General features: G+C 37.0%; 1 protein-coding gene across 1 annotated transcript in view; it reads right to left on the bottom strand.

Moving 5' to 3' along the window:
- Positions 1-26,591, bottom strand: part of ADAMTS19 (ADAM metallopeptidase with thrombospondin type 1 motif 19) — a 231,720-nt gene that overhangs the window by 56,876 nt on the left and 148,253 nt on the right. The window contains exons 11-16 of the mRNA XM_045566066.1: positions 24,628-24,729; positions 19,273-19,403; positions 18,199-18,371; positions 12,904-13,031; positions 8,636-8,756; positions 2,382-2,462 (exon numbers count right to left, since the gene is read on the bottom strand). Of these exons, the coding sequence (XP_045422022.1) occupies positions 2,382-2,462; positions 8,636-8,756; positions 12,904-13,031; positions 18,199-18,371; positions 19,273-19,403; positions 24,628-24,729 (736 nt within the window). The remainder of the gene's footprint in view (positions 1-2,381; positions 2,463-8,635; positions 8,757-12,903; positions 13,032-18,198; positions 18,372-19,272; positions 19,404-24,627; positions 24,730-26,591) is intronic.

The raw sequence follows: 26,591 nt of genomic DNA, 5'->3' as shown, positions 1-26,591 counted from the left end.
TTTTCATAGCAGCCCGAAGGAACTAAGATAGCTACCTTCTATGGCACATTAAAAAAAGGCTTTGCAGATATTAAAGATCTCAATGGGAAGATTATCCTGGATAATCCAGGTGGGCCCTAAATGCAATTAGATGTATCCTTCTAAGAGGGAAGAAGAGGGAGATTTGAACACAGAAGAAAAAGAGATGACAATGAGACCATAAGGCAGATATTGGAGTGATGAGGCCACAAGCAAAGAAATGCTGGCAGCCACCAGAGCTGGAAGAGACAGGGAATGGATGTTGCCCTGGAGTCTCCAGAGATATTGCTGCATGGAAGGCACTTTGATTTTTGGTCCAGTGAAACTGATTTTGGACTTCTACCCTCCAGAACTATGAGAGAATAAATTTCTGTTGTTTTAAGTAACCAAGTTTTCAGTAATTGTTATAGCAGCCATAGGGCACTAATACAGAGACATTCATTGTATTGCAATGGGGAAAATTAAGGTAAGAACATGTTTCAGCATGGGGTAAAAATCAAATTTTTGATTTAGACTTTTGATTTTGGACTTACTATTTCTGAGGTGCCTATGAGATGCTTGATAACTTACATCAAATAAACATGTAAAGCAATAGAGTTAAATGTGATTTCCGAGGGAGAAAGTACAGCAGAGAAGAGAGCAGGGCCCAGGCCTGACCCCTACAGCCTGAAAACATTTAGGAACTTTGAAGAGGCTGAGAGCTCAATAAAAGAGACTGGTGAGGGGCCTCTGGTGAGGGAGAGGAACGCACAGTCTTAAAAGCCAAAGGAAGAAAGTGATTAAGGAGAGGTCACAGTTTTAAAGGTCGTTTATAGGTTAAATAACATTGAATTTGTCAACATGCAGGGCATTTGCTGACCTTGAAAAGGGCAGTTAGTCTGTAGAAGGAGACAAGAAACAAGACTGGATTGGTTGAGGAGACTGGGAGGCAAGGAATGGGAGACAGCACAGAAATGCCCGTTAGTAAATTAGATGGTTCGTTTTGCTACACGCCAGGTTACTAAAACTCATATTATAATTTAGAACTTTGTAAAATTGTGAAAATTCCATTTGCAGTATCTATGTTCCTTTCCTGCTTGGAAAAAAGAAAACCTACACCCAAGTATAATAGCCAATTACCTGCTAATGAATGAATGTATGAAATCCTATAGACGATGCCCAATGTCTCCAAAAAGTGCGTATTAGGAATTTAACCTGAATTTGCAAATCATGGATGATGTACTTGCACTTAAAGTGTATTTAAAAGCCATAGTAGGTAAAAATAGATCATAGATATATATTGGTAAGAACAAACTGATGAGTGATAAGGAATTTCTTTTACTGTCCCTATCCTCAAATTTTCCTACAAACCAAGCTAACTCTAATGGAAAAAAAAAATCAATTTGAGTGGAGACCACATATTTTTGATATTGCAGAATAGAAACAATCTTGTAAGATGGGTTGTTTTCCATGTACAAAGGATTTCCCTATTGGGACATTATTGCTTATTTGAGAAAGAATAATGAGGACATTATTTTTGTTAAGAAAATAAAAGCCTTGAGAGCTTTTTAAAAGATAATATAAATACAATGTTATAATTCTGGAAAATTATTTAGTCTTCTACATGACCTAATCATATTAGATCTCTCTATCTGTGGATGCCATGACTATAAAAATCCACTTCACATGACTTAATTAGATTGAAACTTTAATACGTAAGTGTAACTGACAAATGAGTATTTTCTTTCATATATTCAAAAGTTATTAATTAATCTAATTTAAATATTAAAATCAATATATATATATATATATTCCTTTTCACAAGCAATACTGAAAAATACTTTCTTTAGTAGGTCAGTTTTCCTAAAATGGAGCATGAGAGAGAATCTTTTTTCACTTAAAGATCAAGTCCTTTTAAAATGTAGAAAACATTTTTTTGAATCCAACAGTTTTCCTAATTCTAAAATAATCACTATGGATAGATACACATATATGCACGTATACATGCAATTAATATGAAGATGTATATATGTATGTATGTGTAATATGCGAAATAAATACATCTATGAAATATGTTACATATGGATATAATACGAAATAAAACATACCCAAACCATTCAGTGAGTTTTTCTTTTTTTTATCATGAACTCACATGTGAAAGCAATTTATACCCTTCAGACACATACAGACAACCAGATTGCTTTTGCTCCTGGGAAGTCCCTGGGAGAGAAAGAAAGAAATTCCTACTTGATAATGACAAGAGGTGCTTCCTGGGAAGTTCAAGCATGAAACTAGACACAGACTGACTTCCTGGTCACCATGGGCCTCCCAGGGCGGGGAGCCGGGCTCCCACGGGGTCTCTCTGTGTCTGTGACGCAGGTTACCTAAATAGCTATGTGCTGGCTTTTCCTCCACAACTCTGATTCTTCGTGCTCCAGCAGGTATCACCAGCACTTCTACGTAACCTGTGAGAGTCAATAACACACGAAATAAATCCTGAGGTCTTATAAAATCTCTTTTCTTAATTGACTTGCCTTTTCCCCCCTTTTGGTTTTTGTTCTTGCTGTGATATTTTGATACCTATGTAAAGAAAAGTTTTTATGTATAAAAGCTGTCACGATTTCAAGTCGAGAAATTTCCTGGAAAGATGTTGAGCCTATAGCGCTGTTAAGGACAAGCAGGCAGTTGTACCTCACGTAGGAAAAGCTCCCTGTCGCTGATACCTTATGAATTGTGAGGAGACAAAAAGCCCAACGGAACAGCCTGGTCAGAAACACGGTGGATCTTGGAACAGAGAAAACAACCTCAGATTTTGCTCTGGGAACCCCTTTCAGTGAGAAAGTGTAGAGAGAAAGAACACACAGCTGGAGAGACACAGCTGGCCTGGACCCGGTCCCTGCAGTGGCCAAGCGTAGCACAGAGAGACTAAGCATTCCCTGGAGGAGAGTAACAAGCGGGTTTGAAACTGGAGCTGGAGACAGGCATGAGGCCATGCCAAGCAATGCACTGTCACCTCCGAGGTGCCAGTCAGCTGGATGCCAGACAGAAATGCAAGATGCTTCTCAGGAAAGCTTTTTCAGCAGAGGCTAGGGATGTAATGCTTGACACTAAATAAAATGATAAGATAAAGTGGGATAAGAAGAATGTGCAGAAAAACTCAGAATCAAGATTCCACTTAGGGCAGAATAGTGAGAGATGCCTATTTTTGGCTGAATAGTTATGTTTTTAAGTTATATTAAAATAATACTTAATATTCTACTTAGTATTTCTGTGCAGATCTATGTCTGTGACAAAAGTCTAATTACAAAGCTTTAGAAAAGTTATAAGAGCTAATTCCAGAGTTGTCTCCTGTTTATTAATTATTCAAGTTCCTGAAAATGTTTATTTATTTGCAGCATATACCCCACCTGGGGGCTGCGGCTGGAATTGGAGGCATGTGTTATTAGAATCATAATTTCCATTCGATAATCCCGCTTAAATAACCAACTATTGACTACCACTTATTCAGTAACACTAAACCATTTTCAGTAACACCAAACATAAAAGCACTATTGCTCTGTTACATGGGAAAAATAGGTAACAATGAAAATAGAAACAAATGCTTAATGGCTATTTGTACACAGAGTAAGTAAGGTAAGATGATCTCTGCTCTAGACAAGGCAAAAATGCCTTACATAAATGAGAGCTAAATAAAACTGCAAAAATTATGTTAAAATGATAATATGCAAAATGATATGATTAATTCCCTGCTAAAGAATATAAGCCAAGGTTGTTTAAGCCACCTGCTTATCTGGTCACATAAGCACTCAAAGGTCCACTGTTATTTTTACTCAGAGAGGTGGGGATTTTTTTCCTGTTAAATGGTGACATATTTACTCACATTTGAGAAATACCGGCATCAGCCAGGATCACTATGATTTAGAGGAGAGAACAATTCATGTTACATTTTTAAAAAGCTTCACAAAGAAGTAAATAGATGAACTATCTTTAGAGAATGTGTAGAATTCAGATATATAGGAAAAGGATGAGTTCACGCATGTAAAGAAGAGTAAGAGATACATGGTGTTTTTAGTTGCACTTGAATAAAATGATTCTGATGAAATGAGAAGACGTAAGAAGGTGAGGGTATTAAAGAGAGCTGAAATGAATACGCAGGTGAATGAATTTATCAATTTGAAGCCACTGAACATTCTCTAGCAAGGACTGGCAATTAGATGCCAGTGGAGAGGCTCTGTCTAACAGCCATATGCAGGACAAACAGCGAAGGCGCTGTGGATAACAATGTGAGGAGGCTGAGGTTGAAATGCAGGAGTGGTAAAGGCTAAGGTGGAAAATGAAGAAAGCACTGTGAAAATAAAAATTTCTGAATTGCTAATTAATAGCAAGTGGGGAAATAAACGCTGAACACAATGCTTTATTATTACTAATGTGAGATGGGGCCATCATTTACAGGAACATGGAAGCCAAGAACGGAATCATCTAGTTTTGGTAATAATTTGAAAAGTTTAGCTTTGCAATTTGTATCTAACTAAATGATACAACACATTAGTAAAAACATCAAGTGAGAGTTCTGGAACATCTGGAACTCTAGAGAAAGGTCTAGCTGTTGATGTACCTTTGCAGGCATCCTTGCAGAAGCAGTAATTTAAACCGAAGTAAATGGACAAAATTGAGAGAGAAGTCAAGAACACAACCTTGGTGACACAGTTTTAAACAAAGAGATTGAAGATAAATCAGGAAATAAGACAGAGGAGAAACAATCATGAGAAGGAGAAGATCCAGTCTGATTTGGGTAGTGGGATCTTGTGGATGAGAATATCTCAAAAAAAGTTGCTGATCGACTGTGTCAAAGCTGTACATCAGAGAGAAAGGTGACTAGTGAGAATCCACTGGATGTCACAGTCAGGAGGGGACTGCTAATCTCTGAGCAAATAAAATTAGTAACAAAGTGTTTGGAGAAGATGTTAAATTTCAGTATGTTAAAGATGAAGAGTAGACAGAACAAAGCAGAGATGGTCTGTGTAAACTCCTGTCTAACAGCACACTCAGAGGGATGTTGTACATTAGAGCAATTGTTATATCTAAGTTTATGGCTATAGTTAGAGCAATTCTCTATTATTGAGTTGGAATGGCTTAGAGGAAGATGAATTAGACCGATTTTAAAGAAGAAAGAGAAGCAAAAATATTTTAAGGAAAGACATATGAAGAGAGAAAAGGAATGATGAGGGTTAGATATCTTTCAGTAAATAAGCCATTCAGCACCATAGAGAATGTACATTTCTTAAGAAGTGAATCTGTCTCGTAATTGCCTGGTTTAGAAATCAGAACAAGAAGCCAGTGATGTCAATGTCATAAATGTGATCCTCATTTTGGACAGTTTGCTTTGCATACAGTAACATCGAATTTTATAATCAGAGATCCAAATTCTTAATCAGCCATCTTAAAATGCCAATAGCAATCATCATCTTCATGGTAGTAATAATGAAGTGATAAATGCCATATTTTGAACTGCTATGAGCTAATCACTATTGTAGTTACTTTACATAAATTATCACTTTGAGCCATAATGATAATATCCAAGGCTGACATTACATTTCTCATTAAATAGATGAGAAAGAAAGAAAGAAAATATACACTTTTCAATAGTAATTAGTTGACCTAAGCTTTGAACTCAGACCCGTCTATTCCACTATTCACTTCCTGCTATGACCCACTGCTTCTATTTCTTAAACTAGAATATAGTCATTGACCTTATAACTCTCCCACTGCTGCGGCAACCAGCCAACCAAACAGGAACTCTGGAGCATGTCCTCCATGCACAGCATGGTGTCTTCATATGCTTGTACTAAGAACAGCACATTTTCTCCTATTTTCTTCTTAGTGTATACTGATAACTATACAGTTTTACAACTGGCCAAATACACAATTTACCTCTCATTTCTTTAAAAAGTATCACTTGGCTAGGCAAGTTACAATGAAAGACATGATAAAGTACTGAGAAAAAAAACACTTAAGTTTATTTTCTAGGTCCAACAAAAATGATTTAGCAAACCCTAAGTAGAGCACAGGGACTGAAAACACCCTCGTTTCTCCGCATATGTGTTACTCATACAGTACATACTGTATACATGGCCAACTGGACAAGTAAGGCTGCAAGTCCTTCAAGAAATTCTAGGAAGTCCATAAGCTATAGGGATAAAATGGTCTCAAGAGAAATGAATACAATATTTGTAAAGTCACAAGTAGAAGGAACCCATAATAGAATTAAGGATTCATGAAGATTGTTTAAAATTTAAAATTCTGAACAATTTAATGTTTCATTATTAATTAAATGAGCAAATATTAATGGCTCACACCCTATGGTGATGATTGTAAATATGGTATTAAACAAAAACAGCCTGATATTTTTCTTCATTAAGCTTAAGGTCTCATGAGACCTTAAGGGAAGGGAAAACAAATGAATGTGAAATTACAAATATGATTAGAGCTACACTGTATAGATACAAATATAGCAAGCATCAGCCACTAAAGTAGTCATTAGTGATAGGAAGCAGAGGTCACTCAGGCATCACTTCACTAAAGAAGTGACATTTGAAATGAGATCTAAGTGATGCCTGGGAATTCACCGGCAAAGCCAAGAGGAAGGTGAAAAAACCACATTTGGAAATGCAAGATGCAGGGGCAGCGGGGAGGGGAGTAACGGGGGGAGGCCGGGCTGGTAAGGAGGGGGATCACGGGCAGGCTGAGCACCTGAAGAACTTAGGGAAGGATGGGAACCGCGGTGCCAGATGAGGCTGGAGAGACAGACAGGGACAACGCTATGTAGGCCCTTAAGGCCTAAGTTAGGAATTCTGATTTCTTCCCTGTGAGCAAATTGAAATTAACACAGATCTTTGACATTTCTAGTATCTTCGGCATCTCAGACATTTTCCAAATAGCAGATGCTGTTAATATAACCTACCCATAGCGAGCAAATAAACGATCAAAAGTAGAAATTAAAGTGGAATAAAACCAAAGGGAGTTTGAAGTAGAAATCTAGGAAAAATGTATTCACATGACTAGTCAGAATGAAAAGTGTCACTGATTTTTTTTCATAGTGTTTCTGTTTTCTACACTTAGTGCGTACATGAAGTGTTATTACTTTTAAATACGGGCATCAGTGCTAAATGTGCATCAGTCTTCTTCATACTGCAAACTGTTTCCACGCATATTAAATAATCATGAAACAATATTCTAGAATCTTTACCTAGGAAAAAAATCTTTTAACTATGAAAAAAAAATCTAGAATCTTCAAATTTCTTCAGTTTTTCAGATTTTATTTGAGCATCTGCACTACAGAAACTTCTCCCATCATAATCAAGTGGAAAAGCTTATTATAATTACATTTCTCTGTTGAAAGTCTGAGAACCTATTTCGGCTAAGTACGTGTTTTCTACACGAGTGCTGGCAGATTTTTGACTTGGGGAGCCTGTCACCTTTTTCATTGCTTTGGAGATTGAGATTTTGACCTGCAGCTTAGCCTGGGCCTTAGTTATTTTTAGGCTTCAAGATCTTTGTGCTCACTTATCTTTGTATTCTGTCTGGGCCAAGCAAAAGGTTACATTCAATCATTGGAAGGCTGTGTTTAATTTTCTTTTCTGAAGGGACTCTTTTATCTAGAGTGAACTCAGTTTTCTAGATTATTCAAACATAAATAGCCTGTTCTTTGTATTAAAAATAATACATATTTTAGTCTTAGGTTTTTTGGTGTTCCTTTTGAGTTTAAAATAATTTAATAGGAAAATGTTGATGTGTGTAATATAAGCATATCAGTAATGAAAACAGAGCTATAAATATTAAGATAATACAACAGATACATTTCCAGGTAAGAGACTAATATAAACTCAGAAAATGTTTGCTTCCTCCCAGTAAGTTTAAGAACCTGAGTATAAAACATATATGTGGCTCATTATATATCAGTATGGATAATATCACTTTTTATAGTAAAATACTTTAAAATTCACACTACATAGCTCATTCATAGTCATAGTAATATAATATTCCCTGAGTATAAGTGTTTATAGATGAGAAAACAGAATAAGAGAGGATGAACCCTGCTATTAATATATTTGGAACATTATCCCACATTTTCTGACTCCCCTCTCTTATGATTTCCTTTATGCTACACTGTTATAGACTCTCTGTTTCCAAAAATATATTCCCTGGAAATTTAGCAAAAACGTGAAGAAAAAAATAAAGAAAATGGAAAGTTGAAAATCTGGAGACTAATATTCTCAACGGCTGCTTCAGACTGTTACAAATCATTATTTTCTATTAGACATCAAGCTTTGCATTGGAGAATGAGGTCTACAGATAACATTAGCCAATGCAAATTAGATTACTCCCTTGCTGCTCTCACTGATTAAATGTACAACAGATGACTTCATATTGGCATCATGGGGAAACAGGCTTGTTAGAATTTCTGGCTCATATCATCACATGTATTGTATGTCATCACAAAAAAATCACTCAATGCCCATTTGCAAAAGTCTTCCATAGAATCAGAACTGTGATCTCTAAGTCTACTTCGAATAATCTCTGTTATTAATCCCTAAGACTGTAGGAATCAATAATTATGAAAAAAATAAAGAAAAATTACCTGCTCCTCTGGTGTGATTAAAATCTCCTTTAATGATTTTGCATGATTTTCCATTGCCATTGCATACACCACAATGATCTTCCCTGGCAAGAGATCCTAATAAACCATCACAGCCAACTTTCTGAAACAAGAGAATGACAGCACATAATAAATTGAAGATTTTTTTTTCTTTTTTTCTATTACTGATTCAGGACAAACCTAGTCCCTATAAACCAGAAATTTTTAATTGACAGACTTGTAAACTGTTATATTCTCTGGTACAAACTATTACAGCAAGCTCATGTCAAATAATATAATCTGTAAAATGACCAAATAGCAAGATAGCAATGAGTATTTTTCTTATAGTAAGTATTAAACGGTATTTTAAAGTAATTTGGAAAAAATATTATTGAGAAAAATGCAATTTACTCAAATTCCAAAGGAAATCATATTTCTATTAAATATAATATGGTTAATTTAATCCATTCTACTCAACACAGAGCAGATATATGGATGGCTTCAATTTTAAAAGTAAATATTAAATATCAACTTTGTGGAAAACTGAATATAGATGTTTATTTTTATTACAGTTCAAGAATAAACCTCAGTTTATTCTATTTCCATCTTCTTTGGCACCCAGCACATGAATGTGAGTAAGAACTCCTCACAGCCCATGGCTGCTACAAGAAAATTTGAACAGCTGGGGAATTAATTTTTATATGCTCCCAGAAGAATTTTCTTAATAGGAATCTTCTAGACCGAATCAATTATCTCTTTTCTTGTAAATAATATTTGTTTGCCATCGATGCTCAAGAAAGATCATATTTTTCAAAGTTGTACATACTCAAAGGGCAGAATTTATTTGTATGTCAATATTATCAGAAATAAACACTAGGATTATGCAATTTCTCCTAATCAGGAAGGATTTGGAAAAGAGACCAATGATACATCCATTTATAAAAAGTTCCCATTATTTCAGAGGAAATTTTAAAACTATTCAACAAAGCAGAAACGAAAACTGGGTCTTTGTGATTGGCGTTGGTGGTGCTGAGGCAACCAGCCCCTAAGGCACGGCTGCAGGACGAGCACCCCGGAGAGGAAAAGCCACGTTCAAACTGCATCCTGCAGCTCCCTTCCTTTTGTCCAGGAGGCTGCCAGAGTCAAGAGGTACACAGTTTAGCTGAGAACTCTGATCAGCAAGTCAAAGCTTATTCCGAGAGAAATAAAGAGGATGTCTCTGGATGAAATAAATGGCCCCCACAGGAAATGCTCAAAACACAACCAAGTGTGTGACCGGCCATCAAGCAGGAGCCAGACTTGGAAGTCTTGGGGTGAGAAAAAAGTTTCTCCTTCACGCACAAATGAGGAAAAATTTACAGTAGAGCTTAGCATGATTTTGAGATGATAAAAGTGACTTTATTGCTCTATCCCCGGTACCCAGATTGTTTCTTGGTAAATAGCAAGAGTACAATAAACAGTAGTTCAATGATTGACTAGATTGGTATTTAGTAGTGTCTCAGCATTTTTCTAACCCTGTAACTTGAATATTACAAGGTCTGTAAACCTAAAGCAAATGTTAGGCATAGACATATAAACTAGAGTTCAATAATCACATTTTTTAAAATAAAAAAGATTTTGTATTGTATAATTGGTAGTTTTAAGTATCTGCACGTATCGAAGTATGCCCACATAAATCCAAAAGTGGAGGAGAAATGACTCTGAAACGGCATGCGCTGCTTCGCTGGCGGCAGGTACCCAGGGCAGCACTGGCCCGCGGGGGATGGGCAGGCAACACGCTCAGACAGGGTCGGGCCTTCCTTACCCTTTTCATTAACAGAAACTTCACAGAGCCAGACTGGGTCACTGCAGTGAGCTGCCTGTTTTTAATCGCCAAGTCTGGAATTCTATATTCAGCTTTGGTGCTATATATTGTGTGATACAACAAAACACTCTAGACAACCCCCAATTTACAGAGGGTTTTCAGAAAAAATAAGAGACATGTTTTAAATTATATCAAAAGACTAAGTAAAGCATTTTAATTAAAAAGACAGAATCTTGAAATAGTCTAATGTCATTAGGTGTCACAGTGCATTTCAGAAAATTCTAATTTAATTATAATCATCATGTTCACATATCACTTGCATAGAATTTCTTGTTATTGTTGCTGTAATTTTAATGTCTAGCCAGGGACTCTGTAAAAGATTTGGTGTACACAGTATTGTTAAGTGAAACGCATAGAAATTTAGACTATTATATTTGGCATATACTGTTAGGAAAATAATTTTTTGAAAAATAAATTTATTTAAGGCATATACTAATCTAACATATTTGCATATAATAATGAGATAAAGTTAAAAGCTTTACTTACACAATGAATAGTCATGAAAACAAAATATACATAGGTAAGAGAGTTAAGATGATTTTTTTACAGGTAAATGAAAAATCATATTTTAGTTACTGCCATATTCTGTTAAAGAATAAAGACTATTAACATGTAATCATAAGACTGCTTCTTATGCCAATGGTTTTACATGGGTCTCTGCTTGAAACTCTACAGCATGCTGGCAAAATATACAATCTTAGAGCTGGGAAAGCATTTAAGCTTCATGTTAGTCCCAACTTTTTAAGCAGAAGTCCACATACCTCAATTGGACAATAGATTACTCCATTCATAGCTTGCAATTGTTTTCAAACTTCAGTGTGTGTACATGGATATGTGTGTGTGTTTGTGTGTATGTGAGTGTGTGTTCAAGTGTGCATTTTTCTAGGGCAAAATTCCTTTGTCAAATTCTCAAAGGAGCCAGGCACAGTGGCTCACACCTGTAATTCCAGCACTTTGGGAGGCCAAGATGGGAGGATCACTTGAGGGCAGGAGCTAAAAGACTAGGCTGGACAACATAGCGAGATCCCATCTCTACAAAAAATATAAAAAATTAGCCAGGATTGCTGGCACACGCCTGTAGTCCTGCTACTCGGGAGGCTGAGAAAGGAGGATTGGTTGATCCCAGGAGCTCGAGGCTACAGTGAGCTGTGATTGTGCTACTGCACTCCAGCCTGGGAGACAGAGTGAGACCCTGTCTCAACAAACAAACAGAACAAAACAAAAGACAAATTCTCAAAGAAGTGTATATAGCACAGAGTCAATGACCATTGGTTAACAGCCTTATTTCACAGATTAGTTAATGGATATATATATATATACATATATATATATAAAATATATTTTAAGTGATTTGTCCCCAAACACAGTTCACTAATGGCTGTCATGGATTCAGTGCTGTCCCACTTAACAACCTTTCATTGCTAATGGATTTATTTCTCTCCTGCTTCTGGGAATTTTACCAGAAATCATCTAGCCCAAAGGAAACTGCCTTTCCCAAGGTCATTTCCACTTCTGGGGCAGCTTGCATCCAAACACTAGTAGATGCTGGGAGTAAACTGGCCTGGTATTCTCACCCTACAAGATGACAATTCTGAAGACCCAAACCAGCTTAGAACTTCCCACGGGGTCAGCTAAGGCCTTGTGTCTACTCTGCAGCCCCTTTTCTCCCATGCCCAATCCTGCTTCCTTCCCCTCCCCACACGGATGTTGATTGTAAGAACATTCCGCGTTCAACTTCCTGCATATTACTCTTCCAGGGGAAGACAACTTAAGACAGTAGCAGAACTATGGCTAACAACTTCTAAGTTCTAGCCTTTGATCTTTCCACTATGCTCTTCATACTCACTTTAACAGAAATTTTATTTTTCTAAAGAGAGATAAAGGAGAACACATGAATCCACGTAAATTGAAAATATTTTTTAAAAGGAATAGAAATGCAAATAAAATGTTTAAGTATTATAAGAAAGTTGAATATGCTTTCGAAATCATTTAAGTATGTTGATAATACTTGAATATGAGTAATAAGACTGATTTTATAGGTTTTTGCCTCATGGCTCAGTCTTGGACACAAAACATGGAGAACTGGAGAGCTTGAATTTTTGGTCTGGAATGCTTTGAAATAAAATGCTCAAAGCATTCCAATTTTAGACCTGCAATATATACATTACGCAATCAAAATCTCAGATTCTTTCAGCTAGGATTTTATGGATTACCTAGACCAAACCTGTCATACAGATGAAGAAATGGAGTTTCAAAATAGATCAGACTTGCTCAAGGTCACAGTCAAGGTAGGACTATACCCACATATTTTGAATCTTATCTAAAGCTTTCCACTATACAGTCAACCCACTCATTGGGCCCACAATCCTCCATCAACATACAAATTCTCCCTTTTGGAATGTCTTACCTGGCATCTTCCATTTGCACAAATATCCAATCCCTGATATCCACAAGAAGTTCCATCCATCACTTTTTCTGATAAAAGAACAGGTTGTTCTTTTCCAACAGGAGAGCAAAACAAGGCACATGGTTTTTCTACACACAGAGTGGATAAGAAGAAATGAGAAAAAGTTACCTCTTTAATATTTTTATCTTAAGCTTTATTTTTTCAGAAAGGTTATTGAGTAAAAATATAATTCAATGCTATTTGAGTAATATAACATTAGCGTAAGGTTATTGTGAGTAATAAATGAGATGCCTGGAAAAATAATAGGTACCCAATAAATATTAATCTCTTCTTTAGAAATCTGGCTTCAAATTATTCTCAAAATGTATCATTTATTATTTTCTGGCACAAAACTTCTATCACACACAAGCCAATCATTTTTCCTGAAAAATACTTTGCACACTCCAATTATTTGCTCATGTCTTTTGAAATGATCTCTATTTTAAGTACATATCACAATTCTACCTAATTTTAAGTTCTAGTTAAGATTTGTAATACTTTATCTACGAAATCTTCCTTAATGTCTTATTTCTAAATTTCAATACACTAATCTTTAATCTCATGCATTTGCATTTTTTAGCGGTTTCTTTGCATTTTCTAATTGAAAAATTACTAAAGGGAGAAAGAACCTCTAAGATGAGCAAATCCCCTAAGAGTTTCCATTACTAGGAAGTTTAGAAATGCAATATAATCCCATGAGAACATCCATCGTTCTATGCAATTGCTGATGTGCTAGTGAGGACTCAACTTCCTTCAGCACTTATTCAGAAAGCACATCAGTGTGTATAAGATCTAGGTTTAGAACCATCATTCCATCTAAACAATTCTTGAATGGCTGGCGGTCTTCTTCAGGGCCTCATTGAGCAATAAGGTAGGGTGGTTGGGGTTAAAATGCCTCTTAGGCTCAAAAAGTGGCAAGGTATTTTTAAAGTGGTGTTTCTATTTCTAAGCCTTCTACAGAGGAGCTGTAGTATTTGGACCCCAGTAGTACAGTTATCCAAATCTGAAACTTCAGAGCTATTTCCGTGCTACATTACTACTCTGTTGGCTTCACACCAGTCAGCCCCTTTGCTGTTTATTAAGCTTGTATAAATAGAATGGAAAATAGTTTACAGTCTCTGACACTGATCTTCCCTTATGTCTTCAGTAAAGTTCCACGTATGCTGATGGGATTCTATAAATACCAAATAACAGCCAGAGGCATGGAACGGGGTATCACTTTGCAAAGAGAAGACAGACAGTTAAATGAGCCTTCAGAATTGAACATTTCAAACAGTTTTCACATGTGGCTTCTGAATACTGCTCTGAACAATTTTGGGGAGTTGGAACATGGCCTTCAATGTGCATGGTTTTGAAATTTTCCTTTAAGATGCCATTATAAGCTGCAATAAAGCATTGCAGTGTGCTCTCACCCCTCCGAGTAGGTTATGTTTACTCAGTGACTGCTCACTATGTCATATCTCTGGACTGAAAAACAGCTGCTAGAATTGAAACACTTTAAACGTAGTATATATAATTCTCTTTCTGGAGTTTTCACTGAAGAGAGGAGCAAACCAGATATATGGATAATGTTGAAAGGAGTTATTCTCCTAGAAAATTCCATACACATTCCAAGCAAGAATTCAGATAAAAATTTTTCTATTTCTCCTTTTAAAACATACTGCCAACGTACTCTGCTTGCTTTAGCTTCACAGATGACATAAGCATGTGATCTCCTCTTCCTTCCTGGAGCACATCCTGGAGACTGTGGCACTGCAGTGATCGTGTAACATGCCATGCTTGGCAGACAGGCTCTGCCTTTATTTAAGAGGCCGACCCTTTCCAAGATACGCATCGGACATGGATTTCAGCCCAATTTCAGCACACACAGAGTACATGAAACACCTGAATGTTGAAGCCATACATCTCTTTTCTCTGAAAATAAATGTTCACTACTGCACTCATAGCCTATATTTACTTCTCCTAGACGTGGATTCACATATCATATAAGAATGACAGATATAGCCACTTGCATTTTAAGATGTCATATCTTATTAAGGCTTGAGATTTGTTTTAAAAATCATATATTTTAATTTCTTTTATAGTGCTATAGTACAAGCAGGCTAGTTGGACAGTTTATTCATCATATAGACTGATGAGTTAGATGGATAAGTGCTGCAAAATTATGAAAAAATGATAAGCTGCTAATTATGTAAATAGCTATTATGGATCATTTTGATGATAAACACCACTTTCTAGGAGTCAGAAACTTTTCTAATACTGATTTACAATAGCTTTAATGTTCTAAATTGACGCCCATGCAACTCTGATTTTCTTTTAATCTGGAGAAAATCTGTTTTCTATCTCTTATTTCATATATGAGTAAATAGATTTCAAATGAATTTAACATTATTAAATCGTACGGCCAGTTAGAAGTAGAGACAGATTAACACTCACATAATCAGGTGATGATTTTCATGATGTGAAGGGTCATATTGAGTATATTTTTATAATAAAAGGATATTGGTTATGTATTCAAATTTATTTAGCAAATATTCATCAGAAGCTTAATACACACCAGATGGTCCCTGAGGAACAGATATTAGAGGGAATACAGACACATTAAAATGTGCTAATGCAGGGTGCCTGCAGTGTACTTAGAAGGGGCACATACCCAATTTGGAGGATCAGGGGAGTTCTTTCTTTGTAGAGGAACTGAGTCAAAAGAAATCAGTAGAAGTTTTCAAAGTAAATAAATAGGGAGAGAGATCAAAGCTTGAGAAGAAAAATGTATTATGAAACCAGCTGGTCTAAGGGCCCAGAATAAGAGAGCAGGTGTGTCTGAGAGGTGGACTGGAACTCGGCCTGGGCCTGCAGGAGGCCACAAAATGGAACAAGGGAGGTGAGGCAGAAGTTAAAGAGGACAGGGCAAAATCTCCCTGTTTGTGCAACCGAAAAGTTAGTGCTACTTTCACTGAGATGGGAGATACTCAAGAGGATCGAATGGACATAAACAGGAGGGGTTGAGATCATGCGTTTGGTCTTAAATTTGCAGATCTCCAAGTAGCTATATCAAGCAGAGAGTTGTACATACTTGTTTGGAACTCAAATGAAAAAATGTGGCTGTAGACATAAATTCAAGAGCTACTTGCATATTTGAAGTCATGGGAATAGATGAGATCACCTAAGAAGAAAATGTAGAGTGAGAAAAGAATAGCATGTGGGATAGGCAGAAGAATGTGCCAGAGATGCAGTAGGAAAACAAGGTCTTTGCTGGAACGCGGAAACCCACGTGTGTTTCAAGAACCAAGGGGTGGTTAGTTGTGTGTCTTGAGGGCCATGTCAGAAGAGGATGGGAGACTACTCATGCGGTTTAGTTTCCGGGAGACTCCTTGCTGACATTAGGGAGAGCTGTGCTGCTGGACTCCAGCCTGAAGGGAAGGAGACCCAGTGCTGGGCAACAGGCAGCTCTTTGCAGAAGAGTGGCCCTGAAGACAGAAAGGTGAGAGGGCACCAGCTCAAGGTGGCTGTGGGCTCTCGGGAAGGTTTGTATGTTTTACTGGACGCGTCCTAAGTATGTGAAAAAATCCAGTGTTAATTACCCAACACAGAAGAGATGAAGTGTACAAGAGAGAGTAGGGATCACCAGTAAGATCTCTGAAAAGGGAAGACAGGGATGACATCCAGGGCACAGTGGGAGGGACTGGCCTTCGAAAGGAGGAACTAAAATCTGGTAAAACAGATGGAGAGTCAGGCTTAGGTGTTCGAGAACAGGAAGGTAAGGAGGTAATCATGGGATGGCTGCTATTTCCCCCACATGTAGTGGAGCAATCTGCCCTACTGTTTGGCTGCTTCCGTTACTGCCTGTGCACACACTGCTCTGAGAGCAGGGCTTTGCCAGATGGGTGCAGCGAAGCCGAGGAGCAAAGGAGTCTGGATTATTGACAGGAGCCTTATCGGAATAATGGAACGCTCAGTCCAAAATGACCGTGGGGAGAAATAAACAAACAAGAGACTAGCAGCACCCTGGTCAGTGAACTCAGAGAACCCACAGCCACTTTCGGTAACTGCAACTCAAGCCCACAGCCTACCCACCATGGGCAAGTATTAATGCTTTGAACTATTAAGACAGCATATAATTTTCTTAAAATTCTTATTTTGAAGTAAATATTTACAAGAAGTTGCAAAACTAGTTAAGAGAGGGCCCACTTACCTTCCCCTCAGTTTCCCGCATGGGGACACCTTAGTGACTATAGCACAACAGCAAACCCAGGAAACCTGCATCGGCATATGTGTGTGTAGCTCCGTGCATGTGATCACAAGTGCAGACCTGTGTAACCTCTGCGGCATCAAGACATGAAACTACTCCATAGCACAGAGATCTTCCTCATGCTACCCTTTATGGTGATACCTGCCCCTACCACTGTCCCTAGCCCCTGGCGATCACTAATCCATTTTTCACCTCGGTAATTTTGTCATTTCAAGAATGTTATCAAAGGGAGTCATACAACATGTGACCTCTTGAGGCTGGCATTTTTCACTCAGCATAATGTTCTGAGATCCATCAAATTACGGCCTGTATCAATAGTTTGCTGCTTTTTATTGCTGAGCAGTATTCCATCAGTCAGAAGTTCAATTTCTACATTGTATATTAAGTTCATTTTTGGTTATTTAACATGTTGACTCACCCACAAGAAAAATCTTTTTTTTTTTTTTCCCTTGGGGCCACGGTGTTTTATTATGAAAATAGAATAAAAACTTCGAAAACAAAATGATGTTTTCTAATTTAGTGAAAAAAATTGTTATTTTGTATTGTTTTCTGTGTGTGAGTTATACGCAATTCGAAAAACAGTTCTCATGGCTCCCAAGGTGAAGAGACGTGTGAATCGCCTATGCTTCAGGAGGCCCTGGGTTCAAAACTAGCGTGAGTTAAATACAACTCACATGGCGGTTCACGTGTTAAGGAGCTGACAAACTATTTTCAAAGTGCCTGCACAATGTTACATTCCCACCAGCAATGACTGAGAGATCTAGCTCCTCATCAGTATTTGGTGTTATCATTACTTTTTATTTTAGTTGTTCTAACAGGTTAGTGTAATTGCATATTTTTAAAATATATTTTTGTCAGTGCTTGTGGTTGTTAGATGTAAATAAAGGTAGGAAAAAATAAAGTTCAGAAATAGCTGGAAAACAATCTGTAAAATAAGTTTACTATTAAATAGACACTTTGCAATCCTGGAAGCATACTTAAGATGGTGGCAATCGGGTTGGGCATACCTTCATCCAAGACTGCTTGCCACTGAAGTGCGTGCTTTGGGGACGAGGTTCTAACACTAGAGGCCTGACATTGCCAGTCTCTGAATCCAGGCAAACCTGCAGGACAAGGTGGATTCTCACATATTCTGTATTGTTTTCTGGGACCATTACAATCCCTTGCTTCAGAACCTAGCCTAGAAAAGAGTACAAACAATCAATTTTATCTTTGCTTTTTACATTAACTACCCATTTTTAAATTAAAAATCATTATATTATTAATGTATAATCCTTTAGGTTCAATCTACTGTTGAAAACTTGAATGCATTGATTGGTAGTAGTGTGAAATCCACGTGTTTGTTTTGTAAAACCCTGTATGTTTTTCCCCATCCTTGATCAATTTACCTTCCAAAACACATGGGGAATGAATGCCAAAATGATATAAAGGAGTAGAAGGAAGAGGCTGGGGACAAAAGAGAAAGCCTTCCAATTCCCAAGAAGTTTGGTTCTGTGCATTATTGAGGAAATATTTTCATCAAATTCTTTAAAGCCGCGTGGGACAGCAGCGTGCCCTGCGCAGCCCACCGAGCGCGGAGCCCCCAGGCCCGGGTGACTTTCTCGCGCTTCCCTGGGGCCTTCAGGAAGGACGGGTTGAACAAGCTGATCTTGCAATAGCCCCTCTCTGCACATGTGCTTCGCGTGTTTTTGTTTTTGCTAGTCTTAGCTTTCTTCGCCATTAATTTTGTCTCATTCCCAGCCCTATCACCTTCTGCTCTTCTCACAGTTGCTTTAAATGTTCATTCGGTTTTTCTAATACACATCTCCCTGCTTATCTAAATACATTTCATTTGATTGACTCAAGAAATCACCTTCTGTACCTTTCATTATTTATTCTTAGAAGGGTTGATCTTTATTTTCTTCTTATAGACAAGTTTTATAAAAATCAATAATTTGAGGAAATTTCCTGTTTTCCAAAGCAGAGTAGAGTTTGAGGGGCTTCTTTTGCTTCCCAACATGCTTTACCAGTAAAACCTTTGCATTTCGAAAACTGAAGAAAAAGAATGCCCTCCCTGCCGCGATCCGGAACGTGGAGCTTACCCGGGGCACCTGCGCTCCCGCCCGCGGATCCCAGCACCGCAAGTTCGGCTGCAGCGACTCCAGACGCTCCACTCTCCGGCCGGCCGCGCGGGGGCCGCGGTCCTGCGGGTGCACTCTCCGGCCTTACACCACTATTCCAAAAGTTAGGTCTTAGGTGAGCAGGGCAGGGCACAACTGACAATCATTCACTGGTCTACACGGTCACTGGCACTGCAGTTAAAGCAAGTCTACGAGAGCCCCAAACACATAGAATTTAAAAGACCAAAAATGAGTTGGCACTTGTTCTCTGTGAAAGTGATCCGAGGGTCCCGATCCCCCAGTTCCCGCGCCAGGTCAGTCACGCAGGGCCTCGTCGCGAAAGCAGCGCAGACACTCGTGGCTGCAGCCCCGAGAACGCAGCACGCGCACCGCGCACCGGGGAAAGATGACGGCGAGGGAATTTGAGGTTGCACAACCAGAAAGGAGAAACTAACACCTTCTAAGAAACAGATAATAATTTAAAAGGGACCAAAAAAGTACTGAGTCATATATAAGAATGGAAAACAAGAGATAAATGTACTTCTCTAACGAGGTCAAAGCAGAAATTTTAGCAAATGTAGCAATTTTGCTTTCAAATGTCAGTGATTCAGATTACTCTTTTACCTTGTAATTTAAAAAGTATGATTTAATCTTAGTGCTTCCCTTTATGCTATTTTTATTTCTGAAAGTGTTCCCATCATGTTCAACCTTTAATATGATAGCAAGCTTTCCTCTGAAAGCCAAGTTTGTTTGAAAGATTTGAGCAATGAGATGCTGAAATGGTCATTTTTTCCCAATTATTCTGTAGCTTATTTGGTATCTATTAACTACGAAAGATAACCGGGAAAGATGACTGGGATAGGAAACAAAGGAGTGTAAAGAGTAGTCATTGTCTTTTTAAAGGTTTTTTTTTTTTTTTCCCCCATTAACTTAAAACAAAAGCTGTGAAGTTGTTTCTATGGTCACACAGGAATGATTTCCAGGACTCAGTAGACAGACTATTACAAATTCTCCTTACTCTCAAAATCAGATAGGTGATCGTCATAGCAAACATATTTAAGGTAAGAAAATCATGTTTACAATAATAAGTAAAGATTAGGAACATTTAGATTAGTGATTATATAATAACAGACTTGAGCAAGTTGATCCTTCTAGCTCTAAACAATTTTCTGCATTTAATGGCAACATGATTTAAAAAGGATATTGAGGAAATTACAGAAATGCTCTGAAACTCAGCTTGTTCATTTCCGAAATGAGAATCATGATAGTTACCTAACAGACTTTCAGCAGGGGCTGAATGAAGGACTAAGCACAATTCATAGAGCATACTAAGGATTTACTAGAGATTAACTATAATAAATTAACACATTATTATATGTATCATTATATTAATGTTATTAATAATAGTTTCCAGAAATCTAGCCAAAATTCCATTCACTCTGATCTTTACTGATCTATCTTTATTTATAATTTGTTTTCACAATGTTTTTATTGTTGTAGTTAGAAAAGAGAATTAGAAGAGTATGCTATATAGTTTTGTTTGAGCCCAGTTAATGCTTTGCTTTTATATGCAATAAAATAATTAGTCCTTATAGATTTTTTCTAATAACGTCAACATTGAAATTCAACCTCTTTTAGATTCAAGAAGTTATAAATTTAAGTTTAAAGACAAAGTAAACCACAATAACTCAAGAGTGAATCAATATGCTGATATAGCCATTAAATAAAATTGAGGTTTTGTATAAGAATGCAGTCTAAAAATTGAAAAATAAGGGAAAAAGCATGTGAACATTTTTATATTACTTGTTGTAAGGTCTTAACGATGATATGCCATTCATGGAAAAAAAATCCAATGTGAAAACTGTTAAACTTCAATTGGTCACGTTGTTTTGGCCTACTTGAAAAGTGTTTATTTTTCCCAGAGCGTATATCATAGCTTTTGCCCATTTAGCAACAAGCTGGCATTGAAAGGCTGGGCTAGAGTTCATAGCGGACTAAGAATGTTCTGGGAGGATTGGCATGCAGACTTGTACATCACTTAAACTAAATCACACCTGGCAGATGAAAGAAATAGAAACAGATATGAAAGCCAATTTGCATACAGAAATAGTGAAATTTAAAGAAAGTATAGCATAATATTTAAAGTTTGTGATTTTTCAGATAACTAGATCTCTGGATGAAACGAAAGGATCCTGCTTTTGTGTCTTCTAGATGGTGCTATGCCTCAACATTGAGGAAAGTGTTAAATGTTTTGTTTCAATCAGTGTACATTTTATTGGAATAATATATAAAATGATTTGCTAACAGTATACTTTGTTCCATACATTTGTATTTTTTTACCCTACAAAAAGACATTACACATGATTTAAAACACTCAAAATTTGTCTTATCTACTAGTTCAGTCTGAGTTATAAAAATGCCAAAGGAAGATATAATATAGACTATTTCTGGAAAAGTATCTGACCTAAAAAACACTGATTACATTTCTAGTCTCCCAAATTTTTATGTGGACACGTCTAGCAAGTTCATGAAAACACACAACTGAGAGAGATCCACGAAGACGTCAAGGAGGCCTTCTCCAGTCCTGCGTGTCCACTGTGGAGGCCTGGAGAAGAGCAAGGGAGGCGAGAGCTCTCCACCCACGCACATTATGACTGTTAGGAAATTGCAATCTTCATTATTTCCAATCATGAATTATGATGACAATTTCAAGAACCTGAATTTAGGAAAGTAAACAACTAAAACATATTCCATAGAAACCTTCTAAACAGTCTAAAATTCTAGCAAATTGACATTTAACTTTCCTTCCCTTCTTCCCATTCCTGTCAAAAACTGTACGTATAAAAAAATACATTTATTGTTTTTTAGTAAATCATTTACCAACTCTTTAATCTCTGTGAAATATAAAAACATTTATACTTGTATTATAAATCATTATGATTTAAATTTTACAAAAATGACAATAAGAAAAGAAAAGCTGAAGAAAGAAAACAGAAAATACTGTTTATATTATAAATTGTATATAAATCTCTGTCTTCACAATCATCTGAATCATAGAATTCTGTAGGCACTTTCTCAGACTTAACTATATACTCTTAGATGAACTGGATTTATACAGCTCGATTAATCGTACTAGAGTGTTATAAATTACAAAATCCCAAGCTTTGTTTCTTGGTTCACAATGGACCAAGCCAGGAGTGTTTAGTGCAAGGTTGCAAGCATTCAAATATTTTAGCACAACCGCACACAACAGCAGAATGTTGGAAGCTATTTTCATGATGGCTCCTACAACAGCTGGAACAGATGGATATTTGATGGAACCCACATGGCCTGAAAAACTGAGAGGTTCATCAGTTATTTCAATATACAAAGCACTATAGAACCTCCAAAGGAATATCATTAATATGATTATAGGGAAATAAATCACTTTACTTTTGATGAGTATTTACAGTTTTGATAGCTAGAAAAGAAGTTTATTTTAGAGATCTCAAGAATGCAAATTGTTCAAATAAATATGAGAGAAAAAAATCATAGTATAAAATATTTAGGATGCCAGATCATAAGAGTGAAGAGATTTTATGTTGCTAAAGAAGAACTTCATAAGATGAATGGGTTGTGCAATGTGTGAGGACTTAGGCAGAATATTTGGCTACCTCTGAGTATTACTGCTCTTGTGTTTCAGGGATGATGAAAATTATTGCTGGTACACAGTTTTAAGATTCCAGCAATAAATTACTCAGCATAATATCATGAGGTTTGCTGGATATACACACAGTATTATACTTTTGTGTCTAATTTTAAAAAATAAAATGGACTAAAATTCTGATGTCCCATTTAAGCTCATAGAAAAATATTTGGCACAGACTGTACACAACTGCTTGATATTTCACAGAAGTTCCCTCTAAGGAACCATTTTCTTATTGATAGTATAAAATGATAAAACATTTCTCGTCTTTTTTTAATACTTTGGATTTAAACAATTTGTAAATTTTTCTTTTTATAAATAAAGATGTCATAGAAGTAATAAATGACTGCATGCTTATGTCAAACAATCCAGAAATGTCTGCAGAAAAGTTACATTTACTCTCCCCTCCCATCACCTGACTCCAATTCGCCAATTTTGCTTCCATCCCAAAAGGTGGCTACTAATTACAGTTTAGAGTTTATATTTTCAAACCATATTCTTTGAATTTAACAATATATACTATGCATCTTTTTATTTTCCTTAAGTTTCAAATGTAGTATAAAGTATCAATTTTTCTGGCATGCCTATGTACTAACAGCCATGTCTTGTAAATCTCTTCATGTTAATACATATATATCTTTTTTTAATAGCTACACTAATCATTCCTCTCCTGATGAATATTTTTATTGTTTCTCATTTATCACCATTGCAAACCACATCCTTACATTAGTATCTTTGTGTGTGTGTGAATGTTATTGTGTGTATGTGTGTACAACAATTTGCTAGATTTCCATCCATTTTTCAAATTGATGTATTTTTAAATTAACATTTCACATAGTTTTCCTTAAGTAATTCACCCCAAGTAATCTATAGATTCTTTATGTTTCTGTTGATTTTCATATGTCATAAATATCCATGCTCTTTAGAGGCAGGCTTTCAGATAATCTAATCATACAACTAATAAGTAAAGTGATAACCATTCTACTTTATAGTATATAGATTAGGAAATTCTGCAAACTATTGACCTGTTACCTTTTGATTAAATTAACCATAATTGTAAGTACGAATGAGATCCATCTACTTAAAATTCCTCAAAGGAAAGTTAATTTCCAACAGCAATTATTTTCACCCAGAAATGTATACTAATAAATTCCTATAGTCTTATGAACAACAGTAAATTAAACTACACAGACAACCAAATATTTACTAATCTCCAAATTCATGATGCTTACATTGACAAGGAAAAGTTATAGATACTCAGTTGCTCTCCTGAGACAATATTTTATACCTAAAAGGATTCATCTGCTCTGAGAAATTTTACCATTTATGCTATTATTTGTGCTTATTTTACTTTTGTTTAATTTAAAAATTAAAAATAAATTAATTCAGTTTTTTGTTAAAGTAATACATGTATCTGACTCTCAACATTATCATAATCAATGACAACTTAAAAACCACATCAATATTAACAAAACAACCATGGATTTGAAAAAATATGAAAGCTAGAAATGGATGAAATGCTAATATTTATGTACATGCTGAAATTATTCCATCAGTGTTAAAATGGATCCATATGTAACTGTCAAAAGAAAAAAATTTACTCAAGACTTATTTAGTATTCTTATTAAATTCAGGTGACACAAAAGACCTACCTTACCAGGGTCACAATCAGTTCCATCCATTGGTGGATCCAGTTTGGTTTTGCATTCTTTCTCGCCTTCTACCTTGCACCATAATCCTGTGCAAATAACGTGCTGAAAAGAAGGGCACAATAACCAATAAGGGGAAGGTGTCACATTTTCAGGGTTAAGCCAATAATTTTTGAGAGCGCTCTTTTGAAAGAATAACAGAAAAATACGCTTTAGGTACTTTTAATATTAAACTTATAATTGAAATAGCATATGACTTATTTACAGTGATGGGAAGATTGATACATAACAACAGAAAATCTAATAAAACTATTTTTAAAAGACTTCTTAAAATGAAACACACATGGTTATGCAAGGTTGTGTAGGCACAACAGGAAACCTAGGCTCACAGTCGTCGCTAGGCCGTGCGGGGCCGCCGGCCGGGGTCTGCGTGGCGGCGGGAAGACGCAGCCTGACCCTGGCCCAGCGGACGCTCAGGCTGCGCGGCTCTGCGAGCTGTCAGCAGTAATTTACACTCCAGTATAAACGAGTTTTAGATCTTCAAAGTCTGACGGAACGGAGGGGCGCGGACCGTCAAAGGCACTAACACCGCGCCGCCGCCCTGAGACAAGGCGCGACGCGGGACTGTCACCCCGGCCACGGCCTGACTGCGCCCCGAGACCGGGCTCGCAGAGGCGACACGTCTGTGAAGGCTTCCTACATCCGTTAAGAAACAGGAACAGGTTGAAGATTTTCAGACACAAGCATATTGTTGACAATTGTGTAGAAATATGTAATTCGTGAGGGACGTCTAAAGGTGAGCGGAGTCTGCAATCCGCAGTGACGGTGACTGTGCTGCGACCCATCCCGAGACCCGGAGAAGAGAGCGGGACCAGGGGCAGGGACAGGGACAGGGACAGAAGCGGCCGAGCCGCTCCTCGGACAGGCGGAGCCGGTGTGCGCAGCCGGCCCAGGCCGCGGAGGGGGCAGCGCGGGAGGAGACGGGAACGCGGCAGAACCAGGAGGGACCAGGGACCCGTTTGCAGGGACGACGAATCCATGTAGCACTTGACCGGCAGCAGGTTGGTAGGAGGCTATTCCGGAAAGCTTACTCTAGAAAGCTTGCTCTAAAAATCATAGCAAAATTAAAGCTAACTTAGGACCCAAATCTATTAAATATGTTATGAAGAATATATTTAAACTAATATTTCAAATACTTCTGTTACAACTCTAATACTGAATTTGTCACAATTCCCAAAATATTACTTTCCTATATTTTCGATTTCTGAACTGTCTGTAAGCTCTTAAAATTCAATACTCTATGGTGAGAGTGTGATATGTTTTATGTACCTTATCTGCTGTGAAATTATTTCCTTTAAAATGTCACACAAATATATCTTATATTTAGAATATGGTTTAGCATAGCTAATATGTTTTTATTTTCATATAACATTTGCCAAAAATTCACCTAGAAGATAAGCAGAGGCCAGTTGTTCTTCCTGCGCTTTTGTGGACAGATTTATATTTGAATTAATAGATCTCCAACCTGAGAATTTTTGAACCTAAAAGTTTTTCATCCCCCTCCCCAAAGACCTTTCTGTCAAGGATGTTTTATCATCAATGCACATTGAACCCAAAAACACTGCAGTTTTGCACTAATACTTGCTTGTTGAACATTGTTGGTGGTCTAACTTCTGCTCTTCCACCATTATCTGCTATTTAAAATAGCAGGTGCTCTAACTGATTCCCACTTGAGGCACTGAGAGCATAAAAGCAAACTTGGCAGCGTTTCAAGATAAGCATAGTCATGTAGAATAAATCTCACACAGAAATCTCTTTTACCCTTTCTGTTCTGCGGGTCTAGGGATCTTCTGGTAAGTAAATTATAGCTTCAGTCTTAAAAATAACTCAAATTCAGGAGTTCAACCCCAAATGTTACACAGAACGCAAGAGAATGTTGAAGAAATGGTACGGACTGTTTTCACCTT

The sequence above is a fragment of the Lemur catta genome, chromosome 12, assembly GCF_020740605.2.
Source record: "Lemur catta isolate mLemCat1 chromosome 12, mLemCat1.pri, whole genome shotgun sequence".
Classification (NCBI taxonomy): domain Eukaryota; kingdom Metazoa; phylum Chordata; class Mammalia; order Primates; family Lemuridae; genus Lemur; species Lemur catta.
The sequence above is the reverse complement of the archived record's forward strand: the minus strand, read 5'-3'. Positions and strand labels throughout refer to the sequence as shown.